This window comes from Numenius arquata, chromosome 1 (genome assembly GCF_964106895.1).
Source record: "Numenius arquata chromosome 1, bNumArq3.hap1.1, whole genome shotgun sequence".
Taxonomy (NCBI): domain Eukaryota; kingdom Metazoa; phylum Chordata; class Aves; order Charadriiformes; family Scolopacidae; genus Numenius; species Numenius arquata.
In genome coordinates this window covers 67,135,198-67,147,576 of record NC_133576.1, presented here as the reverse complement: position 1 = coordinate 67,147,576, position 12,379 = coordinate 67,135,198, and the positions used below count along the sequence as shown (strand labels likewise).

At 40.0% G+C, this 12,379-nt stretch overlaps 1 protein-coding gene across 1 annotated transcript in view; it reads left to right on the top strand.

Annotated features, from left to right (window-relative positions):
* Positions 1 to 12,379, top strand: part of JADE3 (jade family PHD finger 3) — a 69,896-nt gene that overhangs the window by 45,355 nt on the left and 12,162 nt on the right. Inside the window, exons 5-8 of the mRNA XM_074149481.1 lie at positions 4,511 to 4,668; positions 6,553 to 6,743; positions 8,979 to 9,190; positions 11,981 to 12,148. Coding sequence (XP_074005582.1) covers positions 4,511 to 4,668; positions 6,553 to 6,743; positions 8,979 to 9,190; positions 11,981 to 12,148 — 729 coding nt within the window. The remainder of the gene's footprint in view (positions 1 to 4,510; positions 4,669 to 6,552; positions 6,744 to 8,978; positions 9,191 to 11,980; positions 12,149 to 12,379) is intronic.

Genomic DNA, 12,379 nt, shown 5'->3' with positions numbered 1-12,379 from the left:
CTTGGGTAATTTACTTTAGACTTTACAGAAAGGGCTTACTGTAGTTTGAGTGCTTGGCATGAGGAATTTCAAAGTTAGCCTTCAAGATGGGTTGTGAAGGAGATCAAAAATCCAGGAAAATATGAGCTGTTTCACCTTTCTCTGGTTAGAGAGCATATTGGCCCTCTTTCCACACTCTTTTCTGTGAAAGATTTCTGAGAGTATACTCTTACGGGGGGACAGGATGGAACATAGTAGTTCCCTCCTGCCTTTTAAAAATCATGGCTCTGTGTTTCTGGAGCAGTGGGTAAGCGGTGCACATGAGGATCTGAAACACGTGTTGCTGACTCGCTTGGGCTCTGCCGGGAGCAGGGGAAGCCTTAGGACTGAAGCAGTTGGATGCAATCCAGCAGAAATCCTGCTCCAATTGTAATGACAGAGCAGTTAACTCAGAATTTCCTTAAACCTTTGAGGTGTGATTCCCAGTCATGGCCTAGGCACACAGCTTGGCATTGCTGTTGCTGGGGGTTTGTAAGCAGGTGGTCGAAGTATCCAAAAAGCTTAGAGTGTCACAAGAAATACTGGTTTTCTTCCCATTTTTAAGAGATGACACAATGTTTTCTCTCACACATGCATTTGGGCAAGACAAGGTGAATGAGCAATGACATCAGTCAGTTTCAGTAGTAGCTTGCATATGGTTATTGGAAAACGTGTTTGACTTTTTCTCTTTTTTTCTCTTTTTTTTCTTTTTTTATTTCCTTCTCTTTTCTCTCCTTCTCTTTCCTTCTCTTCTTTTATTTTCTTCCTTCTTACGTGTATCCTCCCTGATATCTTTAGTGCATAAGGATACTTCACACAAAAGAGTGTTGTCTGTTTCACAGGCTTGATTTATTCACAGAGTAAGCACGGGAGGGTCCCGTGAGAAAGATTACATATTGAATTTTCATTGAGTGCTTCCAGAAGGAGTTCGGGTTAAAGTCATAGACGGTGTTTGGTGTAGCATTTATAAATGGATTCTAAGAAGTTAATTTTCTCTGGACATAGTTTTCTGACATAACTTCCAAATAGGACTCAGAAGTCTGAAAAACAAATAAAACATATGAACCATATCTTTCCTTCCACAGCTCCATGACATCATTGTTGTTTGGTGTATTAGTACCATGGGGGAGCAGAGCATCCTTATTTCTAAAGAATTTTTGTAGAATTTAGTCTTTAAAGGCTTTCGAGATGGCAGTGTGTCTCTGCGGAGGTAACTTGGAAATTCTCATTGCGTCAGCAAATCCAGGTAGGCTTTTACTGCAGCGCAAAAAGCTAATCTTGACCAAGGAACAAGATCTCCTCTTCTAGATTTAAGCCCCAGTTCTAAAGCATGAAATAACTATTAGAGTTTCTTAAAAAAATGCTTAAGATGATGACGATTATGACATAAGAAAAACCACATTTTTCATTGACGTCATTCACTCAGTGCTGCACTGTTTTCAGCCAAAACTGAAAATTCCTGGCAGGAAAATGGAATGGGAAGTTCAGATGAAGCAGTCTTGTGTGGTAAGCAGGGCTAAAACTCATCTCTTCTTTCGTGCCTTCAATTGCTAAAAATATTTTTTTAAAAATTCCACTGTCACACAGTAACTTCTGTGAATGCTTACAGCGGCGGGGAGTTTCCCACTTCTGTGTGTAATGGACCTGGCTCTGCTGGCTGCAGTTGGTAAGGCTCTTCTCTGTCGTGGTAAAGATAGGCAGAGCTACCTGAGTCTGCTCTTGAGGGGTGATTCCGGATGGGAACGTCTTACTAGCCTAGACCTGGCATGCTAATTTTTCAGGTCTTCTCAATATGTGTGATATTACAGATGATATTAAAATCAAGCCAAAGGGTTGTTGTATGGTAAGAAATAGAACTGCTTTTGGGTGACTGAAAGATGACCACTGCACTTCATGGCCTAACTGTGGAAGTGAAGGGGGTCCTTGCTGAGAGGGGAGAGTATTTGCTGTGGAGCGGACTAGTTGTTTCTTTATGGATGCGGTTAGTAAAGGAGCGGTATTGTTTTTCAAATAAGTGTACAAAAAGAAACAACCATGAGGAAAAGCTGGCTATCTAAATCCTGGAGGCACATGTCTGCTCTTTGTTGATTAGTTCATAGCCTTGAGGCTGACTGCTGAAGTAAAATTCACTTGATTTGTCAGAAAACTCTCTGGGTCCCCTGGGTGTTTTGGTTTGCTTCCACAACAAAGGAAATATAGAGTGAGTGTTCTCACACGTTGTCCTCTGAGAGTATTTTACTGTTGGAAGAACCTGCTCGGCCGCATGTGAAGAAATGAAGAATGATGAGAGTTGGAGATTGTAATGATTCCAAGTGTCTGCAGGAAATACTCGATTGCACTGTTATCACAAGTATAAATAGGCAACTCTTAGGAAATCTTGGTTGAGTTTTGGGGTTCCTTAAGGTTTCAGCAGTGGTGTTTATATTGGTTAAATCTTTGACCTTCAGTGGTACCTCTATTGTAAATTTTAGAAATCTGAAGCGGAAAACTTAATATTGCGGTGTGGTGATGGTGTGGTCAGTACTGTACAACAGACAAAAACACAACAAAAAAAGTCCATGCTCCAGGGGATTTGTGCTCTAAAACTAGAGATGATACGGTTCGCATACATAATGGATGAACAGAAGATGAATTTGCTGCTAAGCAATGTAGTTAGAATACTGATACTTTTATTAGCGTTTTTCATCTAGTGTTTAAGAAATAGTGGGTTTGATATGAAGCACTCTACTTCTATATTCTGTCAGTGGCTTAAAAAGTAGTTTGTAAAGCACTTACCTCAGATAAGGTTTGAGGAATATCTTTTCTGATAATTAAACCAGTTATTGCATGTCTCATTTATTGGACTGTTTTTTCCTTCTGGAGTTCTTTAGAATTGTGCCATGTTATTTTGTTTCTCATAATCCTGGTTCTGTACCTGTAACACAGAAAATGAAAATACCTTTTATGTGGCATAAATAATTTTACTTTTTTTTTTTGCTGTGTACACATACTGCTTTGAAAAAAATGGATGCTTGCAGTCTTAATGCTGTCACTCTTGTCATTCAGATTTTAATACAGGCCTGTTAGGTACCTGAGGAGTTTTACACCGAAGACAACAGGGAACAGTCTGGTCTGAACCAAAGCAGATAACACATCAGTAGCAAATAAGAGAGCCTTGAGGCTGTGATTTTGTGTTCCCTCGGTCAGCTTGCTCTCCCAGCAGCCCATGTGAGATGCCGTTGTAGGACACAATGAAGTAACACCAGTGTTCCAGGTCACCAGCAGCCTACTTCAATACCTGTTTTTAGCATAGAGCCATTTTTAATAATGTTTACTTTGACGATTTCCAAGAACAGCTGAGAATTTTTGCAGTAGGCATAACCGGTCTGGTGCTGTCAAATTGAAAAGGGTACATGAAGATATTTGGCTCTGAGATATTTTATTACTCTTTGGCTATAAAACTGAATTAGTAAGAAGAGAGTTCAACCTGCCACAGCTTATTGCAGGGATATTTTCTGTTTCATTTTATTGCCCTTTGAGGATTTGATTTCTTGTTATGATAATACAGTTAATTAGTTGTGATGTCTCCCTAACACCAAGCCGCAGTCACTGTTTTGCTTTTATGAATGTTAAACTGGTGCAATGTAGCAGTGGAAGAAAAAAAAAAAACCACAAAGGATGTGTATGCCCTTTATTTAAACTGTATACACCTGCATTTGGCAGACATTGACATTAAGTAAGCTTTGAGATGACTGATAATCATGTTTGCATGCTCAGAAAAACTTAATCCTCTGGAGCCGAGTTGAATGTTGTGGCTGGAGGTTTGTCACTGATGGGTTTGCTTTGTTTCACATGGTGTTTTGTGGTATAGATTTGCTAAAGGATGCTGAGGCTGGGTTGTGTCATTGTGCCTGCATCACTGGGTTTCAGGCATGGAGCATCCCGGGTCTCATGTTTCAGCAAAGGCAGCTGTTCATCTTTGATCCCAGAGATCCCAACCAGTAAAACTTGAAGTGGCTTTAATAAATGAGCAAGTGCCTGTACATCAGTTTCGCCATGGCAACTGTTCGTTAGCCCGTGATGAGTATGACGGTTTAAAGTAGCTAAACTGAGTGAAAGAAAAGGATATGCTACCTTGTATCTAAGTTGGGCTAAAGCCTACAGACTGGCGAGTAAAATAAGCTGTTTGAAAGTGATATGGTGAGGAGTCTTAAATCAGATGCAGGCCTCCTTCCCCTCTCCCTGGTCACCTTTAACAGCCTTCTTCCTTCTGATTAACCTTCGGGCAGCAGCGTGGTTTTGAGTTAATGTAAACTTTTTGTCATACTGCATCTGATACACTGAGAGTTAATGATCTACATAATTTCAAATTGACTTGTTTGTGTGTTGGTACTGTTTAAAAAAATTATCAAGGTATATGCATTGTTTCAGTGTGGATTAAGAAAAATACCTACGACTTCCTCTAGTTCAACACTCTTTCTCAAGCCACTCTTTTCCCTGGTGTTTCTTGCAGGTGTTCCGCAAGGATCTCATTAGTGCCATGAAACTACCAGATTCTCACCATGTTAACCCTGATGAATATTATATCTTTGCGGACACTTGGAAACAAGAATGGGAGAAAGGGGTTCAAGTTCCAGCCAGTCCAGAAACTATTCCACAGCCTTCTCTCAGGTACTGGTGATCAGACACAGATCATGTGTACAAAACGTCAACTTAGAGAAGATGTCTCAAAAAAAAGGTTGTCTAAATGCAGTCGGCTTTTCTGTGTTATTATATTTAAATCTCCAATGCAGCAACCTTCAGGCATGTTCTTAAACCAAACAAGTACCAATTTGGAAAACATTTCCGTGGCACTTTAGTCCAGATCTAGTTCTATCTCTACACTGTTATAGTATCTACATTGTGATTTTAAAAGGGGATCTTTTTTCCTGAGTCACACAGTGCTGTGGATTAAAATCTGTTTTCTCATTTGAGTATGGCGAGTTTAATAAATTAAAAATAAACCGAAATCTGATACGTGTTCCTTGAAAGGTTCCTCTATAAAGCATGGTGGTATAGAGCAGTAGGCACACAGTAGTTACTGATACCTGATAAAGTTATTCACTTGTCTGTATAATTTTGGTTATTGTTGTCAAAGCTTTAACCCTTTCTGGGGTCTCTTGCCACACATAACAGCTTAACATTCCAGAAGTTCAGTGATCTCAGTTTCAGGAGATAAATAGATAACCTTTTGTTCTCTCACACTGTGCTTAGACTAGGAAAACATAACCCAGTAGTCCTGCAACCTTTCCTGGTGGAAACAGAGCGTGTTTCGACATAGAAATGTTATTGCCAGTGTGGTCTTTGAGACGAAGATAAATGAATTGTCCAGTGAAAGCGCTGATGCCAGCATAATTTAATTTCCACTGGGGCTATTGTCAGTACCAAGTTATTAAAAATAAATATATTGCATCTCATACCAGCAGTATTACATTAGAGGGAAAAATTGCTATAGATTTGGCTGGACCATAGAAAAGAAAAGCTCATAAGGGAATGAGAGGGAAAAATGAGCAAGGTGAAGGCGGAAGAGGAATGGCAGAAGAACATTGTTTGTGCTAACATTGACAACCCACGTTGTCCAGTAAGAATTATGGGGGATACTGCTTGACTGCTGCCTGCTCCTTTCTTTACTCCTCTTGCCTTATTTCCCACAGCTTTTCTTTTCTCCTTGTCCTGTGGAGGGTTAGCTCCAGAAAGCATGCAGAGCTGCTCACACATGGCACCATTCCATTCAGTATCTCCCTGGCTTCCTTTCACATGCAGGGCCTCTTGCACTGAATTCAGAGAAAGATTGACTTTATCTAACTAAGGTCAGTCTTTCCATTCCCATAGGCTAGTTTACTAATCAAACGCTGAGTTTTATCTCTTAAATAATCAAATATTGAAAACACCAATATTTTTCTCTCTTGCTTCCTGAATGATTTGTAGCTGTTTTTTTCCCTTTATGTTTTTGCTTGGCATCAGAATGGTTCTTACATCACGAAAATAATACACTTGTAATGTGGATAAAATGTCATTTATAAAATAAGGGTAGACTGTTTATCCTAAGTGAAGAGCAAGCATTTCTCCCCCTGCTACACACACTGCAGTAGAATAAATTAAGCTTTTGTGAAAAAGCTGGTATTTTCAAGAAATCAGTTGGCAAGATTTCTTTCCATCATTTGAGAAGAATATAGAACAAAGATTGTAGAGGGTTTGTGCATAATACTTTCTGTGGGTTTCAGAAACACTTGCATCATCGCGCTAGTAGCATTTGTTAAATCAAAAATCATACGCACAGGCTTCCATTTTAAAAAGGATTTTGTATGTGTAGCAACATACAGTGCAGTAGCACATTTTGTGTGAAGAAATGACATTTACCGCATCCTGTGTCCCTAGCCTGGCTACGCTTACTGGCTAGTTTAAAATCTATGAAACACTAGGTTTCTTCACACTTAGAGCAAATATTTAATGTCTTTCAAGGATGGCTCTTAAAAAGCTGTAACTTCTCTATTTCTTTTTTAACTTTCACTCTAGGGTTGTAGCAGAAAAAGTGAAAGAAGTACTGTATACACGACCCAGAAAATACATCCACTGTTCCAGCCAAGAGCCCACAGAACCAGGTTACATCAACATTTTGGAATTGGCAGAATCTGTGTGTCGCTATGACTTGGATGACATGGACATCTTTTGGCTTCAGGAGCTAAATGAAGAGCTTACAGAAATGGGTAATTTCACAACATGTTCTAATTTTAAAAGCAGCAGTTAATTTCTGCTGCTAGAGTTGTAGTCTGCTGTGGGAGATATCTTAAAGATCGCTGAATGAGAATTGAATGGAAATGCTAAGAAAAACAGGAGGTAAAAATGCTTAAAATAATTATTTGCTCAATCTGTTAGTTTTATGTTTTACCTGTAGTGCCTAAAAACTTCTTCGCATCCAAAATCATCTGCAACTTCTGCAGACTGAGGCAGGAGACAAAAAGCCCACACCGGGTGGAATTAATTTTAGGACTTCAAAAGTTAAAAATCTTGTGTAGGAAAAGCAGATGTTTCCATCTCTTAAACATATTATTGCTATAAATTCAGAGTTTTGAGGAGCTTGCATGCTGGGCACTTAGCAGAGTAATTAAGTTTCACACATGTTAGCCCATTTAAAATCAGCTAAGTCAACTCACTTTCTGTGCAAGTTGTGAGTATGGAAACGGGGAGTGAGCTATGGAAAATGATGTTGGAATTATCACTGGAATAACTGAGTTGTGGTGGAATAGCTTGTGTGGCTGGCATTCTTGTGTGGATGATTGCTGGTCCTTTAGGAAAGACAGGTGGGCAAAAGAGGGAGATACTTGGCATCTCCTGGATTTGCTGTTCGCAAACAAGGAAGAACCTGTAGGGATGTGACAATTGATGGTGGCATTGGCTGTAGTAGCTGTGAAATAGTGGTGACTGAGATTCTGAGAGGAGTGAAGGAAGGAAGTAGCTTTCTGGTCCTGGACTTCAGGAGAGCAGGTTTCTACTTACTCTGAAAAGTCTGAAGAGCGGAATTGCTGAGGAGAGCTAGCAGGACTTTAACAGCAGTCTTCTCTAAGCACAAGAAAGATCTATCCAGACATACAAGAAAACAAGTAGATGTGTCAGGAGACCAACTTGGTGAAGGAGGGAACTCATGACTGAGCTCCAGTGCCAAAGGATGTATGTAAGAGGTGTAGAAGCAAGAATGAGCTTTCCAGGCATACAGAGGTGCTGTTAGCAAAACCAAAGCTTTTCTGGAAGGCAGGTCTCCATCCTTGGACGTTTTCAAGATCTGACTAAACATCTTTTGAGCAACAACCTTGTCTGGATTCACTGTTGGCCACTTGGAGCCAGAGATTAGTGCTTGGAGCCCTCTGAAGGTCCCTTCCCACCTGAATGATTCTGCAATTCTTCTAATTCAAGGAGTGAGAAAAGAATCCAGGCATTGCAGATAAAAGTTTAATAGCAGAAGACACTTTGTATCAGCAGTCATTTATCTTGTCCATCTCCCTCTTTGTCAGTTGCAACAAGGAATCCAAATTAGTAGCCATATTGTTCTGCATAGTCCAGCAGTTAAAATGTTAGCCTCTGATATTCATGTTACATGAATATCCCAACCTTTGGAGCTCTGAGTGAATAGTGAACTATGGGCAGCAGCATCATTTTTGACTGAGGATTTTGAGAGAATGCAGTTTGGAAATTTGTAGCTGTGAACGTTGTAGGGTTTCTTATGCAGTGTATGTGTCCTGAAGCTGCAAGCTGAGGATGTCTCATAGCAAGTTCTTTTTAAGTGGTTCTGCTTATACTAAGTTTGATTAGTAGTAAGTATATGCAGCATGTGTAGCGTTCAAGTAATCAGATACTATGGATTGCCAACAGTATATTTATCTTCTATTATATTTTTAAAAACCCAACAAAACAATAAAAGCACTTTTCATATCCATTATGCTGATCACTCAAGTAGTGTACTGGATGGTATTGGGTGGTGGCGGCAACTTCTGTATCTTTATAAGATCTAAAGTGTTCTTGATCAGTTTTATTTCCTAGGGAGTTAGTCTTCAGAAGAACATTGTGTGTAATTTTGAAAGAACATTGTGTGTGATTTTGGATATCATTAGTGTTTCTTAAAGTGATGGAGGCAGAGGGAGAGTTGTATGGGAGCAGCTAGCAGTTACAGAAACTGCTGTCTGTCTTTTATGCTGTAGTGCAGCCTTGTATTTTATATACAACTTAAACTTCTACTCCAGTAGTAGTTCTACTTATACATATAAGATAATGATACAATTGGCTAGTGAGTGATAAAGGCCTTCTCTTTTTATTTTATTTTTTTATTAGTAGTATGCTGTGTTTACTGCTGTAATTGCTAGAAGTTGTCCTTCTATCTTCCTGCATCTCAGACTGGATCAGAGGCACCTGACTGTCCTCTAATTCCCCTTCCCTATTCTGTGTTGCAGGATGCGGGCCCCTGGATGAGAACACAATGGAAAAGACAATTGAAGTGCTGGAACGCCACTGTCATGAGAACATGAATCATGCTATTGAGACTGAAGAAGGATTGGGTATTGAATATGATGAAGACGTCATCTGTGATGTGTGCCGGTCCCCTGACAGTGAAGATGGGAATGACATGGTGTTTTGTGACAAGTGTAATATCTGTGTCCATCAGGTTAGTGCCTGCAGAAATGTTGATACTGTCCTGTGGTCTTAGGTTACCTTGGCAAGTGTGGAGTTTGAAGTACTGTTAAATGTTAATTGGAGCGCTTTGTGATTTTTCTAGGTATCAAGGGTGGTATAATACTAAGATGAATTTTTGTCCCCTGACAGTTACAGTAGATTTTGTGGCTTAGCATGGGAAATATGTGGATATCTACAGTCTAATAGGAACACAAAGTGTGTTCTTCGGACTTGCAAGTACTCCTCTGTGACTGTAAACAATTTTCCCCCTATTACTAAACCTGCTTTTGAAGATAAACAGGGCAGGAAATGCTGGCTTGCCCTATATGTGAAGAATCTAAAGATCATTGTCTCAGAGCTGGGGTTTTTCCTCCTTGACTGACTAGTTAATTGGCCAGAAATGGGTTATCCAAATTTAACCATCTGAAACCACATGTAGGCACTTTAACAGACTGATCTTTTTTAGAAGGCGTAAGCACCTGCAATAACTGTGCTGTCAGTCTGAACGTTGCTCGCATTTATAGCATTTCAGACGTAGCCAAGACTACACTGACTGAGCTCAACGTAGTCAGACAGAGGTATCCTTATAATCAGAAAAGGGATATGAATCCTGTGGTTTCTGTGTGTCCTGTTCTGGAAGGGGGTTTTTGCTATGAATTGGAAAGAGACTAGGGGCTTTTTTTTTAAAAAATGTATTTTTGTACCGAGTGCAAGTAATACTCGGAAAACATATCTGGCTGAAAAAGGACCTGTCATCTCCCTGCTCGCAGTGGGCTGGCTTCCAGCCCGGCTGCTTTTGTGATCTGATTCACTGCGTGAAGCAGCCACGTGAGTGTGAGTGCCAGTAACGTGGCCAGTGACAGGAATATGGCTGGCAGCTGGGCCGCCTGCTTTGGGCCCTGCTTGTGCCTGTTCAAAAGTAATGATGAATTTGCAGTCAAAGGCTTGTGGTTGCTGATGGCCTGCTGCCTGCTTTCTCCTGACCCTTCCCCATGCCAGACCCACCTGAAACAAACTGGGGAGCATGTATGGGCTAGAGCTAATCCTAACAACAACATAAAAATAATTTTGGTTTTAATCTGGATCGGCCTGGGTTCACCATGTAGCCTCAGGTCTGTTTGTCGTCACACGGTTTGGGAGGAGGTGGGGGGGAAGGAGTGTGAGAGATTTCCTCCTTCATGGTGCCCTCTCGTGCCAGCTGTAACAGATTGTGAAATTACTGGTTTAGAGTCTAGGCCTCCTCCACTCCATTAGTAGGATTAAATTAGGAAATAGTTTTAGTCCATTTCCAGCCACCTTAGGTGGTGATCTTAGGTGTAATGCCTCTTCTGCATTAGTAATAGAAAGAATGCTGGTGGGAATGTACCACGTAAGAGGGAAAAAAAAAAAATCACTTGTAAAATTTAGATTACAGCTCCCCCTGTTGGGTTTTTATAGCAGTTCTTGTAAAAAAATCCTGTTGTTGCAGGATTTAATTCGGGGAAAGTTTCCATCTCTGCAGGCCTGACATAAATGTGCAATTATTTACTATATTGCTTCATATTAAATACTGAGATATTATCATCTGATATCATGGCTGAGAAGGCAAGTATGGAAGTATTATACTAGATTTGAATCTGAAAGACTGGTTACAGCTAACGATCCTGTTCTCTTGAGGCTTTCAATGTTACTGTTGCCAGAGATGGTGTTAGGAATGGTGGGATTTCCGCTGAAAGCTACCCTTTTGATAAAGTTTGTATTTGGAGCAGTTGAGTGGAGTTAGACCTTGGTGGCAGCCAATGATTTCAGATAGACTGAGCTTTAATATGCGTGTATGTATGTATAGCAGGATATATCTAGATGAATCATAGAATGGTTTGGATTGGAAGGGACCTTAAAGATCATCTAGTTCCAATCCCCCTGCCATGGGCAGGGACACCTCCCACCAGACCAGGTTGCTCGAAGCCCCATTCAACCTGGTCTTGAACACTTCCAGGGATAGGGCATCCCCAACTTCTCTGGGCAACCTGTTCCAGTGTCTTACCATGCGTAGTTAGTGTTAGGTCCCGGTTAGCCTTTAAGAACTATCAGGACTTTGAATCAGAAAGCAGACTTTTTTTTTCTTTTATTTTTCCTTTTTTGTTTTTAATTCTCAAATCTAGGAACACTTATGAAATTTTTCATTTTCTGAGGTGTTAAGCGCAATACTCGGGAAATATGCATAAAACCCAGCACCTCATAATTTCAGTATATGCTGTAATTTTTGTTGCAATATCATGTAAATATTTAAAGTAACAAACAGTTCACTGAACTGTAACCACAAAGGTAATTTCATGTTGCAGGAAATGGTCTTCAATCAAACAGATCATATCCCTTCACATCTAAATAGAATTACATTAGAGTGTAAAGTTATTAGTGGTAGGAAATTGTGATTTTAAAAAGGATTAAATGCAGAAGCTAATTTAAAGAAATGTCTACGTTTTTTGCTTCAGAAATTTAAAAGTCTCTAAAAGAAAAGATGAAGGTTCTTAACACCAGTGGTGTTCAGCAGTCACAATGGGTATGTTTTATGCTATAAACAAATAATAACCAGCACACATTTTGGAAAGAAACTGGCATTAAAAGATTTTGCTTTACAGGCTGTTTATCTCTTTAATCACTTGACTTGTTTTAAGGTAAAGTAATTAGAGAAGGATTAAATAAAGGCTAAACCATGCCTTTAGTATCTGAAAGCTTTGGTTCATATGAATATTAATGCTTGTGTGTGAAATAATATCAGCACAATGACCTGTTTTCCTCCAAGGCATGCTATGGAATCTTAAAAGTCCCTGAAGGGAGCTGGCTGTGTCGCACTTGCGTGCTGGGAATACATCCTCAGTGTCTCCTGTGTCCCAAAAGAGGAGGTGCCATGAAAGCTACCAGGACAGGGACCAAGTGGGCACATGTGAGCTGTGCTCTTTGGATTCCAGAGGTAAAACTTAATTTCTGCCTCTTTCCTCTGCATTGTAGACTCCTCTCTGTGCTCCTCCTCCTTGTTTCCTCCTCTGCCTTTTTATGTTCTCATGATTTAAGGTATCTGTCTGGCTTAATACTGTATTTTATTCTGATGAGTCTGCACAGTCTGTGAGGACTGGGAGAGAGTCCAGCTTATGTTCCATTAATTAATCACTTTGTTTCCTCCATTTACTCAGCAGTCACTTCT